Source organism: Anolis carolinensis, chromosome 1 (genome assembly GCF_035594765.1).
Source record: "Anolis carolinensis isolate JA03-04 chromosome 1, rAnoCar3.1.pri, whole genome shotgun sequence".
NCBI lineage: Eukaryota > Metazoa > Chordata > Lepidosauria > Squamata > Dactyloidae > Anolis > Anolis carolinensis.
Window position 1 is genome coordinate 346519734 of NC_085841.1, and position 27289 is coordinate 346547022.

Here is a 27289-nt window from a genome sequence, read left to right on the forward strand (position 1 = left end):
TGCCTCGTTGCTTTCTTCTGACACAAATGTGTTTGGGTGGGGAGGCTTTCTCTAAAACTGATTGTCATCAAGCCGTTTGAGATTCAGGAGGCACCATATGCACTTCCACAGGTGCGCTGCTGCAATTTAGATCCCACTAATGAACACCTATATTACTGTGCTAGCAAAATATGATTTACATTTTTTCAATAAAAATGTCACCTGAAGTCCAGTCTCCCAATGCTCTGGTATTTGAAGCCACTGCCATCAGCCTCCGCTTTGGAGATTAATTAAAGTGAAAGATGACAGCACTTGGGAAAGGAAACCGTATTCTCTGCTGAGCTCAAATGACCTTTAACAAGCGCTTGTTCTTTGGAGAGAGCGGGTCATTACTTGAGATTACTAAGCGGATTTTCCCTCCCACTGAAACTGAAAGGACTGAAGCTCAATCCAAAACCACATTGCTACACTTTCAGGCCTGATAATTCCTTTGAGATACCTCCTTGCCTCCAGATATCAAACATGAAGCTATTTTGCATTCAGATGGCGGTGGGGTTTCAGCATTTTAAAACCAACTTCTGTTTCTGCGAGGTTGGGAATGAAAACTAAAATCAAACACCTTTGAAGGACTGATTTTCAAATTAGCCTTTTTCTCTTGTGTGCAAATTTGGGGTGGTCTTTCCAAACCTGGTAGAAAGAACATGCTGTTTGAGGATACTGGGATTTATAGTCTAACACCTGGATGGTCCCTAGTTGGGGAAGTCAAATCTAGAAGATTGATTGCGGGACTGAAGACATACCTCAAAACTCAATGGATTTTCAAAGATGTAAAAAGGTAGCTAATGTGGTGTACTTACTTAGGCAATCTCTTGTTTTCTGAGGATGATTGTCTTCCAACTGTAGTGTTTTGACGATGGGTATCTAAGTGACTGTAGAGCCCTATTCTTGACCCACATGTTCTTCCACACTGAAGACATCAGTTTCTAGATGGAAGGCAGTCCTGGACAGGGTTGGCTTGACGCGCTTTCCTCTTGGCACATTTCTCCCTTTCACCCTCCATTCGAGCCTTGTCAAATTCTACACCACTGCTGGTCACAGCTGATCTCCAGCTAGAGAGTTCAAGGGCCAGCGTTTCCCAGTTCTCAGTTTCTATGCCACAGTTTTTAAGGTTGGCTTTAAGCCCATCTTTAAATCTCTTTTCCTGTACACCAACATTATGTTTCCTGTTCTTGAGTTGGGAGTATAATAACTGCATTGGGAGATGGTGATCAGGCAATCAGATAATGTGGCTAGTCCAGCGAAGTTGATGGCATAGGAACATCATTTCAATGTTGGTGGTCTTTGCTTCTTCCAGCACACTGACATTTGTCTGCCTGTCTTCCCAAGAGATTTGCAGGATTCTTCGGGGGCAACGCTGATGGAATCATTCCAGGAGTTGAATGTGACATCTGTAGACAGTCCATGTTTTGCAGGCATATAGCAGGGTTGGGAGGACAATAGTTTTATAAACAAGTACCTTGTTCATAAGGTCTCCCTATGGATGTCCCGATCCCCAAAACCTCTGCTTCATTCTGAAAAATGCTATACTCGCAGAGCTTAGGCGGTATTATATCTCAGTGTCAAGGTTGACTTTTGTGGAGAGGTGGCTGCCAAGGTAGCAGAAATGGTCTACATTTTCTAGTGTTACACCATTAAGCTGTATTTCTGGCATTGCAGAGAGGTTGGCTGGTTCCTGCTGGAAGAGCACTTTGGTTTTCTCAATGTTCAATGAGAGGATGAGTGTCTCGTATGCTTCTGCAAAGGTGTTTAGAGTGTAGGTCTTCTGAATGCGCACAGACTGCGCTATCATTGACATATTGGAGTTCTATAAGAGATGTTGTTGTGACCTTGGTTTTGGCTTTCAGTCTGCTGAGGTTAAATCGCTTGCCATTGGTCCGATAGATGATTTCACTCTGGTGAGGCTTCCCATCAACAAGATGAAGTTTCATAGTGATGAAGATGGAGAATATGGCTGGGGCAATAACACATCCCTCTTTGACACCTGATTCCACCTTAAACGGGTTGCTTTGGGAGCCATTGCTGTCCAAGATAATGTGGTGTAGTGCTTTGAGTGTTTGGGTATGCCTCTGGAGACCAGGGTTTGAATACCCACCTGGCCAGGGAAATCGAATGGATGACTTTGGGCAAATCACATTCTCTCAGGGAACAAATCCCCTCTGAGCAAATCTTGTCAAGAAAATCTTTGAGGGCCACCATAAAATAGAGATGACTTAGGAAGGTACACCACAAGTACTACTTGAATGATGACTCCTTCGCCTCAGATTTCCTGCTCTTGCCAAATCTTGATATATATGGATAGTGGAACAGTAATTAATAAGAAATAGGCCTTACTGACCTAATAAATATGTACTGGGCATATAACACAGAGCTGCCCTGAGGCTACTATTAGACTGTGGAAGTCCCTTCCAAAGGGACTACAGCTGGTCTGCTGTATCATCCTCCCGCTTTTTCTATTTTCAAGTTGGGATTTTGGTAACTGAAGAACTACTGGAAGAAGGCCTTTTAAGAAAGGGGGTATGATACTTTATTGATGGGCCTGCGTGCTGCTGGATCAATCAACTGGCACAATATAAACAGCAGCAATGTGTACTTGAAGAGGGCAATGTATGCATGTGTCCAAAGCCTCCTTGCATATGTGATCTCAATTGGTTGTCTCTGCAGGACAAAGGGAGGTTGGGACACTGAATCTGTTTTAAAATAGTCCACTTTCTGCACATGTCTGAAAGTTTTAACCATAAATACTATCAAGTGGTTACCAAGAAATGTTTCAAATATTTTCACATTTAGGAATCACATGCCCTCATAAGTCTACCTCAAAAAAGAGATCCACCAGGAATTTCTGGTTTTCTGTCTGCATTGCAGATGTAGATAAATGCTAGATGGAATACTACTCTGACTTCATAATAACACAGGTTCCTATGTTTATTGTGGAAGGACCTTTTTAGGATATACTCAGTTGGTCATAAAATAAATCCAGTTCCCAAAGCAGGGATGAGGACTGTATGACCCATTGAATGTCACTGGACTACAACTCCCAACATTACTCACTATTCCAGCTATGACTACTTGAACATACAACTCAGCAACATTTTGGAGGTCCTCAATATTTCCATTCTGACTCTAAAGCATTTTTCTCTGGCTGCATTTGGATTCAAGGAAATATGAACAAACAAATTCCACATGTTTTCCTTGTCACGCCTCTGCCATGACATGTGGAGAAGAGACTAGCAAACTAGCCATGACTTAATATTATGCCTGGAGAGCCAGCATGATGTAGTGATTTGAACACTGGACTACAACTCTGGAGACCAAAAGTGAATTTTTCCGAGTTCTGCATCTACACTCTTGAATTGAAATGCAGCTATCTCTTGGATTTCACACTTGGATTTGCAATGCACTCCATAGCTTTAAAAATAGTATTATGGTGAATATTAAAATGCATAATTTTTAGGATAAAATGCGTATTTGAGAGAAAAAAGGTTTTCTAGAAAACGTATTTTAATACATAATAGCCGTGCTTAAATATTTGAAGGGATGTCATATTGAAGATGGAGCAAGCTTGTTTTCTGCTGCTCTAGAGACCAGAACACAGAGCAATAGATTCAAACCACAGGAAGAGATTCCACATAAACATTTAGAAAAACTTCCTGACAGTAAATTCAACAGTAGAATGTTCTGCCTTGGGGTGCAATGGAGTTTCCTTCTCTGATTTGTTTTTAAACAGAGGCTTCATTGCCTTCTGTTGGGAGTACTTTGATAATGTATTTCCTACATGGCAAGAGGTTAGACTGGATGTCCCCTGAGAGCTCCTCCAATTCTATGATTCTACAATTGTAAATCAACCATCCAACCAAATAAATGAATGAATGCATAAATAATCTTGACTTTTTTTATAGCAAGAGGCGTAGCCCCTAATAATATTATTGACTGTGGTATGTAAATTTTACACATTGCCAGAATCTATATGCTCCTTCAGAATGGAAGTTTCCTTGCTTTAGGTCCGAGTGAGGCAATGTGAGCCAGAGACCCCTTGAAAGCCGGTGTGGATGCAATACACTGTGCCAGCTTGTATATCCCCATTCCCCACTTTATTTTTGACAAATACTAGCACAAAATAGTCCACCCATTCCCACCAAGTCGTGCAAAGACCTACAACATGATGGCTTCAGTCCATGTGGAGAGCACTCCTATATGTTGTGGCTGGAGACAAATAGTAACAGAATGTTATTTTCAGCAGTGTTACTGGTTTTAATGTTCTCCAGTTCTCCTGTAGAAACAGGAGAAAGGGATGGATTGGGGCACATGTGGGTCACAGACGTTGAATCCCTCAGTGCACATGTAAATTCTTGGGAATTTTTTTAGTGTTTTGTGTACTTCTTCAGGACTCTTAAAGCCAGAATCCATGCAAGAAACCATGCTACACCTTGATAGCTTAGTCATATATCTATATATACCTTTGATCAGTGTGGTCCAACCTTTAGTTACCTGAGGGCCAATCAAACTTTAGTATAGGAATGTGAAGCTTCAACATGGCCATTATATGGCCGTTTCTTAAAAACTTAAAGCAGTAAGAAGGGTAAACAATTTTTTCCAAATGTTAAATTAAAATTTCCAGTAAGAAGGGCAAGGGTCAACAAAAATGAATTGGTGGGCCGCATGCAGCCCATGGCCTGCGGGTTGGACCACACTGCCTTAGCTGATGACTTATATTGAAATCACTTATTATTATTATTATTATTATTATTATTATTATTATTATTATTATTATTATTATGTTTATTTATATCCTACTTTTTCTCTCCACAAGGAAACTCAAAGCAGCATTTGTAACCATTCTGAGAGCTCCAGTGTGGTTTGAGTGTTAAACTAGGTTTCCAGATCCCATTGGTGGTGACCTTGGCAAGTTGGTCTCTCCCCTCATCAAAAGAAGGCAATGCAAAACTTTCACTGAATATTTTTTTATGAAGAATACACTCAGATAGGATTGCTATTAGTCAGAGTCAACTTTGCACATACAAAAACCACCACCATACTTAATCTTGTTGATTGTTCTTAATGGGTCTGTTTGTTTAATTACAGTATTTTTGATGGTAGGATTAAAGAAGGGCAATCTCCCTCACTCCTTGGCCTATTCAATATAGTAATTCTGATTCTCCTGTTGCTTCCAGTTCAGCTACTAGCCTCCTGACAGCAGAACTGCATTCCTGTACTCATTTAATAGCTATTTATCATTCAGTAATCTGCCCATTTTCAAGAAGGAATAAAGTTAAGTGTTCCAGAAATTGGAAAAAATTGAAACTTGACCTTTATTAAGTGGGTTAATTGTCACCATCACAGCATGTATGAAATTAATGACCAAAAAGTAGAATTTCTGAATTTCAGAAGACTAGGTTAATGTCCAAAAAAAAGTATAAACTCTGACCTTTTTGACATATGCCAAAAGAAACAGCCACCTTAATAAATTACTACCTGTGTGCAATTATACTAAACCATCCCCAGCATCCAATCACTTAAATTAATTGCTGTAAGATACCCAGGCTCTGGTTTAGACATTAGAGTTATTCTCAAGACCCCTTAGCAGCCTGCAAGCTAGGTTTTTGAAGGTGGATTCATTTTTCAACAGCATACCCAATATAGAAATCTATTTCACAAAAAAGTATTAGGGATGGGATCGAAAGTGCCAAAGAAGGGACTGAAAAAGCTATAAAGTCATAACTTTAACAATAAAAGGGCAAGCACCATTTCCAATACAATATATAGGCAGAGTAGTACAACTGGTGTAATGCTTGGCAATGAGACTATGAAAACTATTTTTTTTTAAAAAAAGTACATCCCCAAAAGATTTATTTCATCAATGGTTTGATCTATACTTCAAAGATTTCCAAAGTACATGGATTTGTAAGGGAAAGCATGAAAATTGTAAGTGATCTGACAGTTAAATGAGCTCTCAGAATTTAAAACACAACTAAAGACCCATCCATCTCTTGACTGGCCTACCCAGTAAACCTTGAACCATGAGTTTTGGATTTGCATTCTACTGCTGCTGTATTTTGATCTATGTACTATGTATTTTGGTGTATTTTATGTTAATGTGTTTTGACTGTGTTTTACCCTGACTCGAGCTGTGAGGAGAGGCAGGTAACAAATACAATTATTATTATTACATAGTACGACACAGGAAACGAGATGTATATATGCAGAATTTCGTACCACAAAATCACAAATTGAACACTTCCCAAGTGTTTAGAACTGCGTAATGAATTTTTGGTTGATGCGTGCAGATCCCAGTAAGGTGGCCTTCTGCAGTTGACAGATCGTAATTTTGTCAATGTTTATTTTTTCCAAATCTTTTGGATCTGAGATCTTTTGGCACAGGCTTCTTCTTCTTCTTCTTCTTCTTCTTCTTCTTCTTCTTCTTCTTCTTCTTCTTATTATTATTATTATTATTATTATTATTATTATGTCACATTTTGATTTCACTGCATTCAGAAAGATAGTAGGGCTACTGCAAACACACAGGAAATGTAAATGATCCCTATCTATGTTCTCCTCTTTAAATGAGCCTCTTAAAAACATTGGTTGTGATTCCAGATCAGCTACTTAGCTATGTAACTACCTTGGTTATGTAGCTAACTAGCATCTCTCAGACTGACCCTCTCAATCTGGACTCGCTAAGCAACAGCTGCTGCAAGCAACAGGGGTCTGGTTCTCCTGTCGATCAGAACACAGCTGAGTGACATTTCCAGCCGCTTCCAGCCAGCAATCCCTGGTGTAACAATCAAGAGGCAGGATCCCTGTCAAAATTACGCCTCACACTGGAAATCATTGGCAGGAGGTGGTGATGGAAATATCAATCTGCTGCCTCTTAATCAACAGGAAAACAAACCCCTGTCACTCACAATGGCTGCTTCTTGATGAGTTCAAATGGGGGCGGGGGGCTTTCATGATACCTATAGATCATGAAAGGGATTGTGACTGCATTCTTAGCTGTGATTTTGAATTGCAACCTTGATTTTATTTTCTTATGCAGCTTTTGCACATTGCTTGTTTTTAACAGCTCCTATTGCCCCTCCCTTCCTCCTTCAGGCTTTATATTTTACCTAGTACTGTATTGATTTTATGTAAAAAGCACCTTTTGCACTTTTCTAAAAAAGATAAGACATTAATTAATTAATTAATTTCATCCCAGAGGAAACAGCTAACATTTGCATGACCCTTGTTAAATATCATGCAGGAATGTCAACAACTGACCCATGCATACCAGTAAAACAAAGGGCAAAATAACTTTGCAAACTTGTGATAAAAACGGAAAAAAAAACCTAGCTCCTACATGTTGATTTTGAGAATTCTCTTGACTTCTATTGTGCCAGAAATGTACTCCCTTTTATTTCCAATCAAGAGAGTTCCTCATTGGTGAAAGGCAATCTGTTTTGGTTCAATGGTATTATCATTACATCAATCCTCAAAATGCCAGTGCAATAAGACTTTTTTTAAAAAAAACATTATTCTTCGGATCTCAAAATGGTATTTCAGTACCCCAACATGCTGGAAAAGCACACCTTCTTCTTTGCCTTCTGGATGGCCCAAAATCAGCTTAAGAATGATGCACTACAGGGCGAAGAGTGATTCCTCTTTAGTTTTGCTACGTGTGAAACCATCTCACTGGACCTTTTACAAGGACCTCACCTTTAAGACAACTGCTTCTATTTGTACTAGACTTCTAACATTCTTCTTATAACTTCCACCAAACTCCTGAATCCTCATGTCTATTACTCTCCTCAAGTAGCAGATCAAGTTGAGGAATATAAGAATGATCTTTCAGTGAACTACTGCTACAGGATGAGTATCTTTTATATGGAAACCCAAATTGCCCACATGTGTACTTGAGAAAGTGCACCCTTGCTTTCTAATGGTTCAATGTACACAAACTTTGTTTCATGCACAAAACATAAATATCATTGAGAAAATTATCTCCAGGCTAAGTATATATGAAACAAATGAATTTTGTGTTTACACCTGGGTCTTATCTGGTCTAAAGTGAGCTAAAGCTGACAGGATAATAAGTCATATAATTACATAGTGGGTTTTAGTCAGGAAATGAAAATCTACAAAGAAATGGCATTTATTGTTGGGAAAGATATAGAAAAAACCATCAAAGTATAGAATGTAAAGTCTGAGTGAATCATATCAAGACTTGGTGGAAACCTCATCAATATAACCACAATCTAAGATCATGTTTCAACTACATAGGGTACACTAACAAGCATCTATTATTTTGGGATATAGTGTGATTAGTACAACAATGCCCAGCTTTATTTTCAAGGTCTGGAAGTGATATGTGTTGAACCATTATCTGGATGTTCTTCCAGGTTAGGAGAATAACTGGAAGAAAACCCCAACTGTTGCTGGTGCCACCACCCCTTGTTTGGAATGCAATTGCCTTGTTTGTAATCGAATACAAATAAGGCAGGGAAAAAAAACAATAACTGGCAGTCTAAATGAATCTGGTAGCAGATCTAACTATTCTAGACAGACATTAGTATGACCAATTATGAAGCTAAATTCTTAAATACTGAGGTGGTGGCTGTAGTCAGGAAAATCTTTAATCATATGATGTGCCAGTTGCAATCTTCCTCTGCATGCTACTGCCATGATCTAGCAATTAACAAATGGATTATTGTAATGTGCCCCATGCGGAGCTGACTCTGAAAGCCATCAGAAACTATAATTACAACAGAAATGTATCTGGTCCATCTGCTGATAACAGATCTGTGCATACCAAGGTAATATTAAAGAAAAAGTTGCTGGGCAACATAATCTTTGAGACTTGATTCAAGGATCTTTTCATTATTTATAAGCTCAAAATTGAGTAAGACTTGAGAAAGTACCTCTTGTATGGGTTTCCTTGCAATACCATAAGCTGACTGCTATTATCACAATTTTCCAAGCTCAGATATTGCATCTCGAGACAGAACTCACTTTGTGGTGGCCCTATTTATTATGGAACAGTCAGGTTGGATGCTTGTCAGGTACATCACTATGTATCAATTTAGGAAGCAATTAAAAAAAATCCTCAGGCTCTTTCTTGGAACATTTAGGAATACAGTGTTCCCTCACTTATCGCGGGGGTTAGGTTCCAGGACCACCTGCAATAAGTGAAAATCAGCGAAGTAGAGACACTATATTTATTTTAATATTTATACAGTATTTTAGTAGTTATACACTATTTTAAGTCTTTATCAACCAATCGTGCGTTGATAAATCGCCTCCTTCTCCTCCCGTTGCTGCTTGGGCTCCTTTTCTCTCCCTTTGGCTTCTCCTTCCTTCCTTAGGCTGTAAATTGTATTTTTTATGATTTATAATAGCCTTTTAGAATTTATTGAGAAACCGCGAAACAGCGAATCAGCGAAAAGTGAACTGTGAAGTAGTGAGGGCACTGTATTACTAATTATTGCCATTTTCAGTAAAGTATTTGGTTGATTATACTTTGGTTTTCATGTACTAGTTTTTTACATTTGTAGTTTGCAGATTAGATATGTATGGAAAGAAATACCAACTTGCAATGACAGTGAAGAAATGTGAATATGTATTTTTAAATAAAAAAATAGCAAAACCACCATTCATGACTACTCTGAGATAAATCAGTATGTAAAAATTCTACACAAAAGGTTTTTTTCCCCAGATGATTCATGCTAACTCAAAAATATGTGTGCACTTGGTTACTTTACTTTTGCTAATTTCAGGAAGGAACACGGAACTTTGCAGAATACTGAAGTTCTATTCTCTACAGCAGAAATTCAATCAAGGATCTTCTGACTCCAGACTTCTGCAACACACTTTCAAAACCTTATTAGATGTAAATCTCTATATAGCTTCTGAAAACCCTTCTGGCTGGTAACTAGGCTGCTTGAGCTCTACCATACAGTCTGGGAAGGAGAGCTTATAGAAGATGTACAAAAGGGTATCTTGCCTAAAATTAGGTCATTTGAGCTAGGGAGTGTCCCTGACAAATGTTGTGCGGGGAGACTCTTCTGACATTGAGAATGACCGGAAGTGAGTTAAATTTGAACTGGTTTACTATCCATCAAGTATAACACAGGATTTGGATATGAGAAAAGTGTGCACCAAGATGGTTCCAAAAAATCTGAAGGCTAATCGGAGGGATGTGTGTGTTGATCTTCTGAAGCATCTTGAGAGGGAGCCTTAATTCTTCAGTTACATTATCACAGATGATAAATCATGGATTTTCGAGTACGACCTGGAGACTAAATGCTAAAGTCGGAGAGTGGCACACTGCAAACTGTCCTCATCCCAAAAAAGCAGGAATGAGAAAATCAAAACCAAATTGATGCTCATTTGGTTTTTTGACACTCGGTGGATCATCCACAAGGAATTTGTACCTCCAAGACAAAGTGTCACACTTTTTATCAAGAAGTCCTTGAAAGGCTTAGTGTGGCATGTGTGCGACCAGGCATGGTACACCCTTTGCTGCTACACCACGGCACTACGGCAACAACCCATGTCACATGGCAGTCATTATCAATTACTGTATATACTCGAGTATAAGCCTAGTTTTTCAGCCCTTTTTTTAAAACTGAAAAACAAACCTTCGGCTCATACTTAGGTGAGGGTCCTGGTTGGCTTATATTTGGATCAGTTTAGTTGAGAATATATGGTACATTTATTATTTTTCTCTATTATTATTGGTATTATTACATTTATTTTTTCTCTCTGTTATTGTTGCTACTATTACATTTATTTTACTCTATTTTTATTATTATTATTATTATTATTATTATTATTATTATTATTATTATTATTATTATTATTACATTTATTATTTCACCCTGATCTTATTATTATTATACTGTACTTATTATTTTACTCTATTTATTACCACATGTACTATTTTCCTGTATTTATTATTACTATTATTCTATTATTAATCTACAGATAATTAAAAGGATACATAAGCACATTTACATTGAAGAGGATGAGAAAAATGATTTAATCAGAGTTGGATAATCGTATCTTAAATTAGAGCTTTATGTAAATATCCAAAAACATTTAACCTACTGATGCCTCAATTAATGTAATTTTATTGGTATCTGTTTTTATTTCTGAAATTTACCATTCTCGGCTTATACTGGAGTCAATGTTTTCCCAGTTTTTTTGTGGTAAAATTAGGTGCCTCGGCTTATATTCGGGTCGGCTTATACTCAAGTATATACGGTAATCTTTGGCAGAAAAAAGCATTCATGTGCCCCCCCCCCCCCCCACCACCACCACCATTTAACACGTATCAGTCCTGGCCACTTCTTTTTATTCCCACAGTACAAAAACTACCTGAAAGGGCATCATTTTGGTACTTTAGATAGTATCCAGAAGAGCGTAACTGGTGAGCTGAAACATATTCTAGGAGATACCTTCCAGTACTGCTACAAACAATGGAAATAATGCCCCCATCACTATGTAGCTGCCCAAGGGAACTCTTTTGAAAGGGATAACCTTGATTTGGTTAAAAGGAAATCACTTTCATTCCCTTTTCTGCCGTATCTCATAAGCTCAGAACTCTGAAACTTCTTATATTCCGGAGCTTACTTTGTTGGGTAAGTTTTAGAAATTAGTTGTTTTTTGAAAGTAAGCATTCTTTTAAGATTACAGGATGAAAATTTGTACACTTCCATGAAGCTCAAAATACAGCAGTTTACCACTATTCCCCTACCTTTCCCAATCTAAAATTTAACATTAGTTCACAAGTTTAATGTTTATGGCTATGCAACATTAATAAAAAAACTATCAGACCAAGTTTAATAAAGTTTTCTTTTAATAATTTTCTTAGTCAAAAGTGTAGCTTTGAAAATCTCTAGCTATTTGTGAAAGTCTGAAAAAGCTGGGTGCAACCTCACTTTGAACAACACAGTTTAAAGCTTTAGGCTGGCTGATGTGCTCCCAGCCTCTCCTTCCCCAAATAAAACAGTGCCATTTCAAAATAAAAAGTAAAGCTTCTTAAAAAAATAAAAGAAACGTGTACCGTAGTTGTGCACTTTGATTTCAAGGCAAAGGGGGTGGGGAATAAGGTTTCTTGTACAGTAAATTAAACCACAAAATAAACCAAATTCTCTTAGAAACCACTGTATTTGGAATATAGTTTGTATTCTTATCAACATCTGAAACCTAATGAAAATAAGGATGCCACCTTACCTTTTAAAGGGACAATGAAATTGGTGCTATATAGGCTCAGTCTTTCAAAACTTTTAAATCTTTATATTGACTCTCTATGCTATCTGTTTACTGCTTAGAAGAAATAGTCAGCCTTGTCACCTCCTTAGGCAAGATTCAAGAAACAAGCCTTGCGTTTTAGCATTCAGAACAAATGGAACAGAAAGACAGCAGTTAAACCTGAACTCTTCCCTAGGAAGTAAAAGTAGTTTCAAAACGAAGCGTTCCACAACAATTCAAAAGTAAGCTGGTTCCATTTTCCTGCCCTACTCTGTCCTCCAAAAGCAAGATGGCAATCTTAATAGAAAAAAGGGTGCTAAATCTTTTAAATAACTTAAAAATATTTTTTTAATTATAAAGCAGCAAAAAACATATTTTCCTCTGCAGAAAGAAATGTTAGGAAAACACACCAAATGTAAATCACTGTTTAAAGAAGAAGAGTAAAAGAACACCTGCTAATTTTCAATTTCACAATAAAGTCAAAACTATTTTAGAGCTATTCTTTAATCTCATCAGTACTGTCTGAAGAAGATTCTTTGGCATCTTCAGTCTCTCTGTTGTTTTCCTCTTGGTTTAGGTTTTCATTTTTCGATTTGGTCCCATTAAGCAAAGAATCACCGCCATTCACAAATCCATTGGCTGCAACCTCGGCACCAATGGCTTCTTCAATCTTTAAGTCCTCTTGTTCCTCCACCTCTTCTTCCAAATTTCTCAAGACAATGGGGAGCCTTGAGTCTGCCACAGTGTTCTCTAGCAAAGCAATATTACTCTCTTCATATTTGGGGAGAAGAGCTCCTTCTGCCATTCGTTTGCTGTAATATTCTCTGTTGGCAGCTGCACTCTTGATAGCCTTCTCCAAAATTTCTTTTTCGCCTAAACGCAATTTAATAGCCATTGTTGCGTTACAGGTAAGGTCTTGAGTTCCCAAAAAGGCTTTGTCTTCCTAAGAAGGAAAGGGGAAGGAGGACAAAATGTATTCTTCCAAGTTTAGACATGATTTTGACTTTCAATCAGAAAGTTGCATATCTCCAAATCAATACAATGCTATAAATATATGTGGTGCTTTATATATATCTAGAAAAACATGCCTCTGAACTTACAGGTGCTTACAGTTCAGAACTTGAAAACTAGGAAATACAAAACCAATGGGGAGAAATATGAACAAATGTGGAGCTTGTTTCCAAAAGGTACCAAATCCACCTGAACAAATTTTACAGGAATAGAGAAAAAAAAACGTGCTGAGGATATGCATTTTTCAAACCTCTTACAGAAGTGATTTGATACATTTTGATAATTTTGAGCTGTACATAATATTTTACTCCTAGCCAACAATGTGGTGCCATTATAACTAATTTATCTTTTTTTTTTTTTTTGGGGGGGGGGGGTATCTTTTAAAAACAAACTCCAAAAATTCAGTTATATGTAACTTTAGATTTGTTGCATCTGTGAATGGGGGTTGAGCTGAAAGTGTTTCACTGAAGAAGGGGATTTTCAAGTGGAGTATGAAAAAAAGATGGTGCGAAAACTGCGAAGTTTATGAGTATGTGAAAAATTATGCTCTTTGGAAGTCTTACCGAAACGGTAGTCTTATAGGTTTTCAACAGAAGGGATGCTCTGGCTTCAAGGAATGTCCAAAGTTTCACCTCATTGTCCCAGCTCACTGGGAATTCTGAATTGCCAAGAGTGAAGATTCTGTCAATGGCATGTTCTCCTATCAAATGTTCCTTCAGTTCATCTTTAAAGAAGAAGAATAATTAATACAGAAAACTTCCACAGCACACAAATACACATCCTTTTGTTCAGAGTTTAAATATCAAACCATACTGGCATACCTTTAGGGTTAAATGTAACACCACACTGAATATTTCACTAGAATGTTCTTTTCCTCCCCTTCCCCTTCTATTCCATTAAAAATGGGGATCTAGAGAATTCCCTTCCCTCCAGAGCAGGTTTTGAGTTTGTATCAGGGAAGGGGAGCTATGATACAAAGGGAGATGAATCTCCCATTTAGTTAGCAGAACTCTACCACTGGGTCCCATCCTTTGGAGTCTCTAATACAATAACCTTTTCTGCCAGCAAAAAGGAAAGCACTATGCCCTATCTATTCTTGTTTAAAACTTGTCTCAAGTTCAACCAGCTAATTCTGCAAAGGACAGCAACTTTGGAAGGTCTTAACTATTGGCAGAAAGAGAAACAGCTTGTTTATTTTTCATTATAATTTACCATCCTTCTTAACACTGCATCTCCGGGAATAAAAAGCAATGGAAGGCGTTAATAGCTTCCAAAACAGGCTTTTAAATGGTATTTTACCCCAGAGCTACTCAAAGTGGTGGTTTATGGACTAGTCTGTGGAGTGTTTCCAGGAAGAAAAGAAACAAAGGACATTAATATGGTACCATTCTCTGGCTCACTGAGAAGGAAACCTGCTGGTTCACCAAATCAGAAAAGCACTGTTTTACCTGACCATGCTTCCAGTGTTTTGCTAATATCTCGCAAAGTACTATATGTGGTCTGTCAGCCTAGAACTTTTTCTTAAGTCAAGGCTAATAACTTTTTCTGATTTGCACTTTAGATCCATGCCTCTCAGGCTCCTCTTGTGGGGGAACTGGCAATTATGTCCCCCCCACCCCACTGTGCCAAGGAGCAGTACTATATCATTGGCCATTGGCTAAAGCAGCTTCCTTCTTACCTGGAACCTCACTGTGGACTGGCAAATGAGAGAAAGAAGAGTGATACCAGTCCAGGATCACTAAGTTGTGTGGTGCTGCTACAGAGCAGAGCTTCTTTATTTTTTTTTCACTTGGGACTATTTTCCACCCGAGAAATTGTTACATGATATACAGGTATATAAAATAGGTATAAAATCAAAACAATAATAAATCATCATTTGCCAGGCTTGCTAACCAGCCTGTTTTTCCTTTTTGTGGAGGACAACTGAAGCATTTTCTGTAGAGTCCTCTGTAAACTCTGCATGCTGTTACTAACAAATTTGTGTTTATGTTAGTGCATAAACCTTTTACTGTTGCCAATTTCTGTGACCCCAACATAGAGCTAAGGAACCCCATTTGGGGTCGGGGCCCACAATTTAAGAAGCAGTGCTATAGACGAACCTGTCTTACGAATCGGATTCATGTGAGTTCACCCAAAGAAACAAATATAATATAAACCTCTGCTAGATTTCTTTTACCTTCAGTCATGCAAAACACTCTGAGGAAAGCAAGAAGCTGGGCAGAGATTGGAGGTTCTGTTGCGTGCAATGCAAAAACACTGGACCTAAAGAAATATAAGGTATGAGAACTCTGTGGTAGCATTATTATCTGAAATGAAAACCTTTAATTTATGATACACTGTTATTCTTCTAGCAGGGATATAAGGGTCAATCCCATTTCTGAGCATTAAACTGAAGCTGTTCCAATCTCTCCCACATAACAGTTAAGCAATTTCTCCTCTATAATAGCCTGGTCAAATATTATTATTACTTTATATAACTATGTAATAAAATTTGTGCATGCCTTCAGTTGTCACCTTGCAAGACTTCTACAAATCTCATTTCCAAGCTTCAAACTGTAAGCAGTGTTCATATGACATACTGACCGTCAGTAATTATTGAAATATTCATTAAAAGAAATCCTATTCAATCTTGTTAAATGGCTGCCTCTCCGACCAAAAAACAGTGACTGCACATCATACAATAGCTTAAATTAAAAGGATTATAGTTCAAAACGCACACAATGTATTTGAATTCATGGTTCAAAAATGAAGGATGCAGGAATCTCTACAGGTCACAAATCGACCACGACAGCACTTTTATAATGAGGAGAAGCAGAGTGTAAAAATAGCAAACTGGCCCACTCCTGTCCCTTACAGATAATTAAGTGATTGTAAGGATACTACTAAACATGCTTTATATGGAGTAAATGAGCTTCTTAAGATCAATTTATGACAAATATATAAGGGGGAGTTAGGAGATTCTACCTACATTACTGATAACAACTTTGCTAAAACATTCTACTGGACCTTACAGTTTGAAATATTTTAAGATAAAAACAGTCCCTTTTAGTTTGACTTACGTTGGGATGCCAGCGCGAGCTAAGACCTCTGCCTTCATAGCATATAGCCTGTCACTTTTACTCACTCCAAGCTTTATTTTCACTCTGTCATGTGAATTATTATCAAAGAAAAACCCACTGTGGATCACAAATTCAGCATTTGACCGAGTGCCATAAAAAATGTAAATCTAGGAGGATGAAAAGAGAAGTGAAGGGACAGAAAAATAGCTTAGGATCAACTCTTAGAATGACAAATTGCACGTCAGGCAAACCAACCAAACCAGCCCCCCCCCTTTCCCATGCAATACTGTTGTGAAAATAATACCTTTAAATTATACACAAGACCCAAAAAATTTATTCTTGCTCTTGGACCATAGCCTCCAAATATTCATGCTTTGGACTTGGACATATAGATCTCTATCTCTCTGTGTCTAACAAACTTCTCAATCTTGAGGTTGCAAACCCGTGGTGGGGTCGAACGGCCTTTTGACAGGGGTCGCACCACCTCCTTTGCCTCCTCGGCATGGCTGCCGGGCCCCCTCTGACAGCTAAAAAGCCACCGCCCACGCTGCTTCAGCCCGTCTTCTGTCTTTCATCCTCTGGGTTGGTGCGGAGGGGCTCCTCTTCCTCCGGCAGCATGAGGTGGAGAGGAGTCACAAGCAGGCGCTTGAAGGCGGAGGCAGAGCTAGGCGCACGGCGGGAGAAGGCGCTCCCCCCTTTCCCCTCTCTTTTTCTTTCTCGTCCTTTCTCTCCTGTTCTCCCCTCTCCTTCTCTCTTGTTCTATCCCTTTATTTTCTTTGTCTTTTTTTTCCTCCTCTTCTTCTTTCTCACTTCCTTCTCTTTCTCCTTCATTTTTCTCTCCCTATCTCCTCCTCCCCTTTTCTTATCTCTATATTTTCTTTTTGTCCTCCTTCTTTCTCTTCTCTTTTTTCTCCCCCTTTCCCTTTTTCTTTCTCTTGCCTCCTTCTTTCCCTTCCTTTCTCCTTCTATTTTCTATGTATTTCCTATCTTTCTGTCTTCCTTCCACCTCCTTTTTTCCTTTCTTTCTACCCCTTCTCTCCCTCCCTTCTCATCTCTTCTTCTCTATCCCTCTCTTTTCTATTGATAATTCTTTTACTCTTCTATTTCTCCTACCTGCTCTATCTCCACCCTCCTCACCTTCCTTTCTACCCGTCCCTTTTTCTTTCTTACTGTTACCCTCCCTTTCCTCCTCTCCTCTCGTTCCCTTTTTTATGTCCCTCATTTTTTCTCTCCCTCCTTTTTCTCTTGTGCTCCCTTTTTCTCCCTCCCTTTTCCTTTTCTATCTCTCTGCTTCTCTCTTGCTTTTTATCTTTCTGCCTCTCCTTCCCCTTTCTCTCTCTTGTGCTCCTTTCGCCCTTCCCTTTCTTCTTTCCTCCTTTTTCTTCCTCTCCCCTCCCTTTCTCTCTCTTGTGCCTCTCTCCTTCTTTCCCTTTCTTTTTTATCTTTCCTTCTTCCTATCTTTCTCTTTCTCTGGTAACCCTCTCTCCTTTTTTTCCTCTCTCCCTCCCTTACACAGCCTATTCTTCTCTCCCCCTTTCTTTTCTGTTTCTCTCCCCCTTCCCCCTTCTCCCCTATCTTTCTTTCTCAGCCTCAGAGGAAGGTGATGGTGACAACACAATCCAGCCAAGAAAACCGTGATGGTTTTGGTCTAAGATTTCCAAAAGCCAGGTTTGGTTTGAAGTCACATCAGATCAGCCACTCTCTGAAGAAGAGACCTTCTTCATCCACACCCCTGTTGAAATCTTTGCAAATTCATCCCTCCTTTTAACTATACACAGGCAGTCCCCCGGTTACAAACAAGACAGTTTCTGTAGGTTTGTTCTTAAGTTGAATTTGTATATAAGCCAGAATAGGTACATTTCTTAAGTGTAACTCTAGCCTCATATATATATATATATATATATATATATATATATATATATATATACACACACACACACACACACACACACACACACACACACACACACACACACAAAAGCTTTGAATAGCATAGGGAAGGGTTAACACCCCTGTGGTGTTTTATTTGCTGTCTGTGCCCCTGTTCAGAAAATTTCGCCTCACTTTCTGTCCCTGTGAAAATTGGATTTTGAAAAAAAAATTGGGAAACAGAGATTGGAGATAAAAGTTTAGTGGGGACACTTTCCCCCTTGATAACCCTTTCAGGAGTGAACTTCCCTTCTGAATGATAGATTCTTTTCCTTTCCTGTTGTCCCAGCCCCATTCTTAACTAGGAGTCATTTGTAACTCAGGAACGGCCTGTAGTCTGAAGAACATCATCATCACACAAATGTGGACAGTCCTAAGGGATGATCCATCCTAAAGGCTATGAAAGCCATGCTTTGCATCCCTTTCTTTTAGTGCAAGATTGGCAGATGTTTAAGGGTGGATTTGGTGGCCTCCTTTGTAAAAACAAAAAAACAAACAGGACCAAAAGGTTCTGGGTTATCAAGTCTAAATACAGAAGTAGACTTGTTGTGGAAGATGATCTCTGTCGTGCTCTAGCAAAGATTGCCCGGAGAATTTCTAATCTTGGTGAGAAAGAAGCAATCTCAACCTTCGCACTGACATTGACTTTTTATGCATATCATCACAAAATGTAACAATGTAGTTTACTGTTGTTATATTAAGACTGTTACCCAAGCTACATCATGCTTCAAGACAAAATTTCATTTATTTTTAATTACATATTGTTTTTGTGATTAACCACTATGCTTTAATTATGTTCAATTTGCACTAATAATAATAATAAAACTTTATTTATATTCCACCCTATCTCCCTGGAGGATGAAAATACATCCTGCATATCAGATATTTACATTAAGATTCACAGCAGTAGCAAAACAGTTATGAAGTAACAATGAAAATAATTTTATGATTGGGGGTCACCACAACATGAGGAACTATATTAAAGGGTTGCAGCATTAGAAAGGTTGAGAACCACTGCTCTAGAACATCATGCAGCTCCAGAATTCAAGCATTAACTAAACTCATACAATTTTCCAACACCTCAGTATTAGAAACTGGGACATTCCTATGATGATTTGATGAAGATAGTTAAGTGCCTGTAGTGATCAGTTCTGAGATGACATAACAATTTTCCTGAAGTAAATGAATATTGATATTGGGGATCTCAATCCTCCTTGAGATTTTCCTTATACATCTCTCTAAGATCAATGAAGTGGAAACACTTAGAAAAGTGTGGCGCATAAGTCTTGAAGTCTGAGGTGTGTAAATATCAATAACGTTTATTTTTACTAATTTGATCTGAAGATGCCTCCTGTGCATGGGCACCCCTGCCTCTCAGCGAGGAGTGTGTATGTGCTCATGCATATGTGTGTTCAACAATATATATACTGTATATATAACGAATATGGAGTGATGTGCGTTCTAACAAAACACATTGCCAGTTCTATCTGAATGTTCATCCATGGTTAGACAAAAGACAAATCAGGGTTAACAGAGTCCAACAAATGTGAGGAAAATGGAGAGCAGGCTCAAATGAGAAAGGAAAACTATTTTTTGAATGGGAAAAGGAAGAATTGTTTCAGGAGGCAGGAGTATAAACATTCTCACAAAACATTAAATATGGTCAGGTGACCTAGAAATGCAAATGTGCAACTGAAAGTAAAGAGAGGAAACATGTTTTTAGAGTATGCGGGTATGTTTCCCTCTTCCCATGTATTTAAAAGAAGGGCCTTAAAATTGGCACACCTCTGCCTCAATTTTGCCTCAAACTATAAAGTAAGCTTCAGGAAACTAACTAAATTGGGAAAGGAACAAATATGCAGGAGGTCAGTACCAAGCTTCTCAAACTTCTACTTGTCGAAAGAAGAAAACCGGTATACATTTTCCTTATCAGTAATCCTTATATCAGTTACCAGACCCAGTTTCTTGAGACACCAGTGCCTAATGGTAACTTTTTTGAACTCTTATGGCAGATAGGCTTCTTTTAACTTCTTTTTCAGTAAGCCGTCAAATTAAATGTTGCCATTTTGAGGAATCCAATTAGTCTGCCTGCAACACCAAACCATGATTTAGAACAGGGGTAAGACAAAGTATGCCTCAAGGGTTGGCTGTGGCCCCTGGACCATAAGCTATGACCAACACAACGTTCAGCCCATTTTGGGGCAGATTTTGCCCTTACACAGTGTAGAAAGCCTCCCAAAGGGATGAAAAAAATGTAAAAAGAACCCCAGAATTGTACATTTTCCCCAAAACCACATGTTTTCCTCTGAAGTCTCCCTAAAAATGGCAAGAGGAAATGATAATGGCATTACTGTTGCCATTTTGCTTTCAGAGGGCTACTGAAGGAAAATGTGCAAGTTTAGTGCTTTCCTTTGCTTCATCCACATAGTATAAAACAGTATTTTAGCATTACACTGGAAAAGGCCTACTTTAAACTTGCCTGAAATGTTTCAAGCTCTTGAGATAAGTAGGGCACCAATAAACAACTCTTTTCATTATATAGACAACAAACCAGAAAGTAGTGGTCAAGAAATAATACTGGACAACACGTGACTCAGAGATATTAGAGCTGAATGCTGAAGGCAGCTACTGATGGCTATTAAAAGAAGCTATATGTGCCTTGGAGAATGGATTCTGACAGCTGAATTGGTTAGTGACATCATCTTTTATTTTCTGGACAGGAAAGTGGTAAAAGTCAGAATGCAGCTGAATGAGAACTAAGTAATGTCAAAGAGCAAGAAGATGAACAAGGACAGGTTGCTCACCTGTAACCATGTTTCTTCGAGTGTACTCTGTGAATTCACACTAATGGAGAAGCTGCGCCTGCGCAGGTTCCGACGGAAACTCTTCCAAGCTGAAGTTCAAATTTTTGGCGGTAACCACGCCCCCCTTCCCAAGGGGCATATAAGGCAGCCCCAGGCGCCCGCTCTCCAGTTCCTACGCCGCCAAGGCAACGAGAAAGGGAGAGGTTTGCCAGAGGGGAAGGAAGGGCGGGTTTGTGTGAATTCACAGAGTACACTCGAAGAAACATGGTTACAGGTGAGCAACCTGTCCTTTTTCTTCGTGTACTCTGTGAATGCACACTAATGGAGACTAACACGCTAAGGTCCCGGATGGTGGGACAAGGCAAACTCGACAATCAGTGAATGTCCAAACACATGTTTATTAGGACATAGAAAAAATAACCGTCCCAAGGGACCAGTGCAATAAATTGTCCGAAAGGACCAGTGCAATGCAACATGAGCATCATAGAAGAAGAACATAACATGGAAGGAATTTTTCAATAAACATGATAGAGAAAAATACACAATTGCGTAGTGCATATAAACGCTCTCCCAGGGGGAGAGGGACAAACACATCTTGGTCTTTGGCATATCCGCCAGGGCCAACGAGGCGGTACAAAGCAACAGAGCAACTGCTCAATACAATCATGGGAAAAAAAAAAAACATATCCCTAGAGGTAGGTATGGGGAAAAAACCCCGTCCAACTTGAAGGAGAGGTATAGAGAGTCACCTGTGGGTGAATATGAAGAGAAAAAACGTCTGAGAGTCAGGAGAGGCAAGATGAGAGTACTGATCTTGCAAAGGCCGAGTCTTTAAGGGCCTTACTGTCCAGCCTGTAGTGAGAGACAAACGTGAGAGGGTTTGACCAGATAGCCGCTTTACATATGGAGTCAAGCGGAATACCCCTAAGGAAGGCGGTCGACGCCGAGAGGCCCCTAGTCGACCTCGGGCGGATGGAAGGAGGGGGAGGTCGCTTGGCTAGTTCATAGGCCAACTCAATGGCCTGAGCGATCCAGTGGGACAGTCTTTGGGAAGAGATGGGATTACCCAACTTGTCCTGGGCATAGGCGACAAAGAGTCTTTGTGACTTACGAATGTCCTTAGTACGGTCCCTGTAGAAAAGAAGTGCTCTCCGAACGTCGAGAAGGTGCAGTTTTTGCTCGAGAGGAGAGGAGGGGTTAGAGAAGAAAGCTGGTAAGACAATGTCCTGGTTGAGGTGGAAGGCTGACACCACCTTAGGAAGAAAGGTAATATCCGGGCGAAGAACAGCGCGGTCATGGTGGAAACGAAGATAAGGCTCGTCGACTCTGAGGGCAGCGAGCTCGGATGGCCGTCGTGCCGACGTGATCGCCACCAGAAAGGCCAACTTCCAGGAGAGCAGGCGTAGATCGGTCGAGGCAAGCGGTTCGAAGGGAGCAGAAGACAGTTGAGAAAGTACAAGTTCGAGGCTCCAGCCCGGCGTAGGTGGTAGCGACGGCGGGCAGATGTTGTTGTAGCCCCGGAGAAAGGTTTTGATCAGGTGGTGAGAAAAAAGAGATGGCTGGCCGTGTCGCTGAAAGGACCAGGAAAGAGCTGCGAGATAAGCTTTTATAGAGGCAAGAGAAAGTTTCTTCTCGACGAGAGTCATGAGAAAGTCGAGGACCACCGATACCGAGGTCGGGAAGGTGTCGACGTTACGGGATCGAAGGAAGGCATGAAAGCGAGAGAGTTTGTAGGAATAAGCCTTGGTAGTAGACGGCTTATGGGCTGCCCGCAGGACGTCTTGCAGATTCTGCGGAAGAGAGGCTAGGTAAGAATCCTCCATGCAGTGAGATGAAGGGAAGAAAGGTCCGGGTGAAGAATTTTGCCGTCCTCCCGTGAGAGAAGGTGCGGCGAGAGAGGCAGAGGGTGAAACGATCCTCTGGAGAGGCGAAGAAGGGCTGGATACCACGGTTGGCGGGGCCAGGCCGGAGCTATGAGAATCGCCGTGACCGAGATCGAGAGAAGTTTTTCGAGGACTTTCGGTATGAGGGGAATCGGTGGAAAAAGATAAAGCATCTCCGCCGACCAGTCCAGAAGAAAGGCATCCCCTAGGCAGCCGGGGAAAGAGTTCGGGGGGAGCCTCGCTCCGTAGCGGGGTAGCTGAGCGTTGTGGGGAGACGCGAAGAGATCCAGAGTAGGGCGCCCCCAGAGGCGGAACAGACCGTCGAGGACCTCGGGATTGAGCTTCCATTCGTGAGAGGAAGAAGTCATCCTGCTGAGGGCATCCGCTAAACCGTTTTGGGCGCCCGGTAGGTGGATTGCAGAGATCTGTACGCCGTGGGCTATGCACCAAATCCAGAGACGAGAGGAGAGGAGCATCAGTTTCCTCGAACCCGTACCACCCTGTTTGTTGATGTAGAATACTGCTACTAGATTGTCCGATTGAATGAGGATGGACTTGTGGCGGATGAGGGGGGAGAATGCTTTTAGGGCTTTGAGAATGGCGAGAAGTTCGAGGAAGTTTATGTGGTTGGCCCTCTCTGACGGGGACCAAAGATTTTGAACCGTTAGACCGTTCATGTGGGCTCCCCAAGCGTAGGTGGAGGAGTCTGTGGTTATGGTTAGCGATGGCGGGGCTGGATGGAAAGGAAGGCCCTTGCACACGTTTTGGTGAGACATCCACCATGAGAGAGACTGGCGGACGGACGACGGTACCGACAGGTATCTGGAGTTGTGGTGGTGGAACGGTTTGAAAGTGTCTATAAACCACCTTTGCAGGGTCCGAAGGCGCAGCCTGGCAAACGGGGTCGTGAGAACCGTGGAGGCCATGTGGCCTAGAAGGACCTGAATGACACGGGCTCTGACCCTCCGGGCAGATCGACAAAGGGCGATATGGTGGCGGAGAGCCAGGAATCTGTCGAACGGAAGTGACACAGTCTCTGCGACGGAGTCGAAGAGGGCCCCGATGAACCGGATTCGGGTTGACGGGGAGAGATTTGACTTCTCGGAATTGAGTTGGAGGCCGAGAGATTTTAGAAGACGCAGCGTGAAAGAGACGTGATTTTGGAGAAGAACCGGGTCGGGCCCGACGAGAAGCCAGTCGTCCAGATAAGGAAAGACCGTGATGCCATGTAGCCTGAGGTGGGCCGCTACGGCGGCGACAACCTTGGTGAAGACCCTCGGGGCCGTGACGAGACCGAAGGGCAAAACGGTAAACTGGTAGGTTTGGTCGAGAACTTTGAAGCATAGGAACCGTCTGTGCGCCTCTCGTATTGCCACGTGGAAGTAGGCGTCTCGTAAGTCTATGGAGGCAAAGTAGTCTCCCCGCTGCAGCATCGGGAGGATAGAGGCAATAGAGACCATCCTGAATTTGGAGGGGCGAATGAATATATTGAGTGCCCTTAAGTCCAGAATCGGGCGTAGCCCGCCTCCTCTTTTCGGGACTGTAAAGTATCTGGAGAAGAAACTTAAAGGGTCCAGTTCGGGAGGGGAGGGACGGATAGCGCCTTTGGCCAGTAGCGCTTCGACTTCGGCCAGTATCTCTGGGGAAGGGTTTGAGTGGAGAACGTGACCTGTAGGAGGGAGGTCCATGAACTCTAAGGCGTAGCCGTCTTGGACAATGCGGAGAACCCATGCATCTGAAGTAATAGAGTCCCATTGATTGTAGAAAGGGGCTAGTCGGTCTGCAAAGACACCGAAGGGACGAGGCAGCGTGGGCTCTACAACGGTAGCGGGCGAGGAGCTTTGGCAGGGGTTGGCGTCAGGTACGCCGATTAGGCTGCGGAGGAGCAGGGGTGGATCGACCGCGTTGCTTTTGCGGATGAGGTCCCCGGCGAGGTTGGTGATGGGCTTGATTGTTCGAGCCCGAAGGCCGCCTGAAAGAATGGTGTCTGAAAGATTGCGGCGGGAAACGGCGGGAACGGTGCGGGAACCAGCGAGTGCGCTGAGGTTGAGGTTGGTCGCCACATTTAGACGCAAGAATTTTAAAGTCATGATTAGACTTGAGTTTGTCATCGGTACCGGCGTGAAACAGACCGAGCGCGTCAAAGGGAAGGTCCTCAATGACCTGTCTGGAAGATGAGGAGAGACCTGAAGACCTCAGCCAGGCGTGGCGGCGAATGGAAATCGCGTGGGCAATCATTTTACCCGCAGTATCACCTGTATGCTTCGCCATTTGTATTTGGTGGTGAGCGAGCGAGTCTGCCTCCTGTTGGAGGGTAGTGAGGACGGAGCGGTCTTCGTCCGACATCTTAGCGAAGAAGGGCTGCGCCTTCTCCCAGATAATTTGTTGGTAGGCACCCATGCAGGCTCCATAATTCGCCATGCGGCAAAGCAAAAGGGCTCCGGAATAAAGTTTTCGACCCACGGCGTCGAAGCGCTTCCCCTCTCTGTCGGCCGGAGTATTCGACTGACGACCTGAGGATTGAGAGGCCTTAACGACCAGGGAGTTAGGGTCGGGATGGTGTTTGAGCCACTCCAGGGTATCATCGTCGGTACGGTACCAAGTCTCGATCCTCTTCGAGGTCGGAGGAATGGAGGAAGGGTTTTTCCAGGAGGCCTGGATAACGTCCAACAGATAAGGCAGAAAGGGGAGTAGCGTGGCCGGCGGAGCTTGGGCCTGCACCCTTTTGAAGACTGGGTCAGACACTGCTTTGGAGGTTTGCTTGATCTCCAAACCCAGGGCGTCGGCCATCCTGACCATTTGTTCAGCGAAAGCACGAACATTGTCAGTAGGAGAAGGCGGGTCCGCCTCATACGCGTCGTGGGGAGGAGAGAGGTCGAGACCGAGAGAGACCACCGAGGCCGAGAGGACAGAGTCTGGGCGGTCGACATCAACATCTTCCTCCTCAGCCCCTTGGGGGGACTGAGGGGGAGAAGACAGCACAGTCTCGGGAGGAGGCAAGGCCTCGCGGGAAGAGAGGGCCGGAGGCCGAAGGTCCTTAGAGGCCGAGGCCTGGGCTGCCCGAGCCAGGCGAGCCGTTTGTCTGCCACGCTCCGGTGTCGAGGTGGGAGGGAAGAGCTGTTGGCGCGACGAGCGAGGCGGCGCAAGGGGCTCCGGCACCGGCACCCTGACCACCGTTTGGGTAGAGTGGTGGGGTGAGTCCTGCAGCTCCCCATCAGACAGGGGGTGCAATGGAGACTGAGAAACATCTCTAGGCCTCTGGGCTGGTACAATAGGAGAAGACCTTCTCGAGGAAGTTGTCGAGGAAGATGGCGGGTCTTTCTTTGAGGAGGCCGAGGAGGAGGAGCGCTGAGTTAGCCGTTTCTTCGCCGGCGGTTGCTTGGATGCAACCCTCAAGGACTTGCCAGGTGTGGGAGGAACCACAGCTGAGTCGGATTGCGCTCGACGAGACTCCTCGTGAGCCCTTTTAAAGGCTATTTTGATAGCAGAGGAGGACGGAGGGGAACCGATACGAGAGCGGATCGAGGTCACCGAAGCCAGAGAGCTCGACGTCGAGGAAGGTCCCACCTTTCCGGAGCGGGTCGACACGGTCGCCGTCGTCACAGTACACGGTGGTTTGACCGGTTTAGCGGCCCTGGAGGTCTTGGACGCTCTGGACGAGACCGAGGAAGCCTTGGCTGTCGGAGGCTTAGTTGGTGGCGCCGACATAGTTCTCAAAGCTGAGGACGCCGACGTACCCGACGTCGACGGAGTCGGTTCTGGCGCGAGAGATTTTTCGTAGAGCGCCGCTCTAAGCCTAGCGGCTCTGTTCTTTCTGGCCTGAGCCGTGAGAGCTAGGCAAAAACGGCAGGTACTGACCACATGAGCCTCGCCAAGACAGAAGAGGCACTTGGCGTGGCCGTCCGAGTCAGGAATTTTAGCAGCACACTGCGTGCAACGCTTGAAACGAGTAGTAGACATGCGAAGAGTCCGAAGTGAACCTTGCGGCGGAAAAAAAGGAACTGGAGAGCGGGCGCCTGGGGCTGCCTTATATGCCCCTTGGGAAGGGGGGCGTGGTTACCGCCAAAAATTTGAACTTCAGCTTGGAAGAGTTTCCGTCGGAACCTGCGCAGGCGCAGCTTCTCCATTAGTGTGCATTCACAGAGTACACGAAGAAAAAACAATGGTTGTCCAACTCATGACATTCAGGTCATGTATTTTAAGTAATTTCAAGTTTGATATACGTACCTTTCTACCAATCTGATATCATTCATAACATTAAGTGGTTGAATTACTCATGGCAAATGTGTAATGCTGCTTTAGATGGAGACAGACTATTATTCTTCCTTTGCAGTGAAAATGT

The 27289-nt window shown here is 42.1% G+C and overlaps 1 protein-coding gene across 3 annotated transcripts in view; it reads right to left on the reverse strand.

Annotated features, from left to right (window-relative positions):
• Nucleotides 1-11848: 11848 nt before the first annotated feature.
• The window catches only part of setd3 (SET domain containing 3, actin N3(tau)-histidine methyltransferase), a 63743-nt gene continuing 48302 nt past the window's right edge, over nt 11849-27289 (reverse strand). For all 3 annotated transcript variants that reach the window (XM_062968457.1, XM_062968456.1, XM_062968455.1), the window contains exons 10-13: nt 16332-16498; nt 15449-15534; nt 13836-13996; nt 11849-13204 (exon numbers count right to left, since the gene is read on the reverse strand). In XM_062968457.1, the coding sequence (XP_062824527.1) occupies nt 12758-13204; nt 13836-13996; nt 15449-15534; nt 16332-16498 (861 nt within the window). In that variant the 3' untranslated portion in view covers nt 11849-12757. The remainder of the gene's footprint in view (nt 13205-13835; nt 13997-15448; nt 15535-16331; nt 16499-27289) is intronic.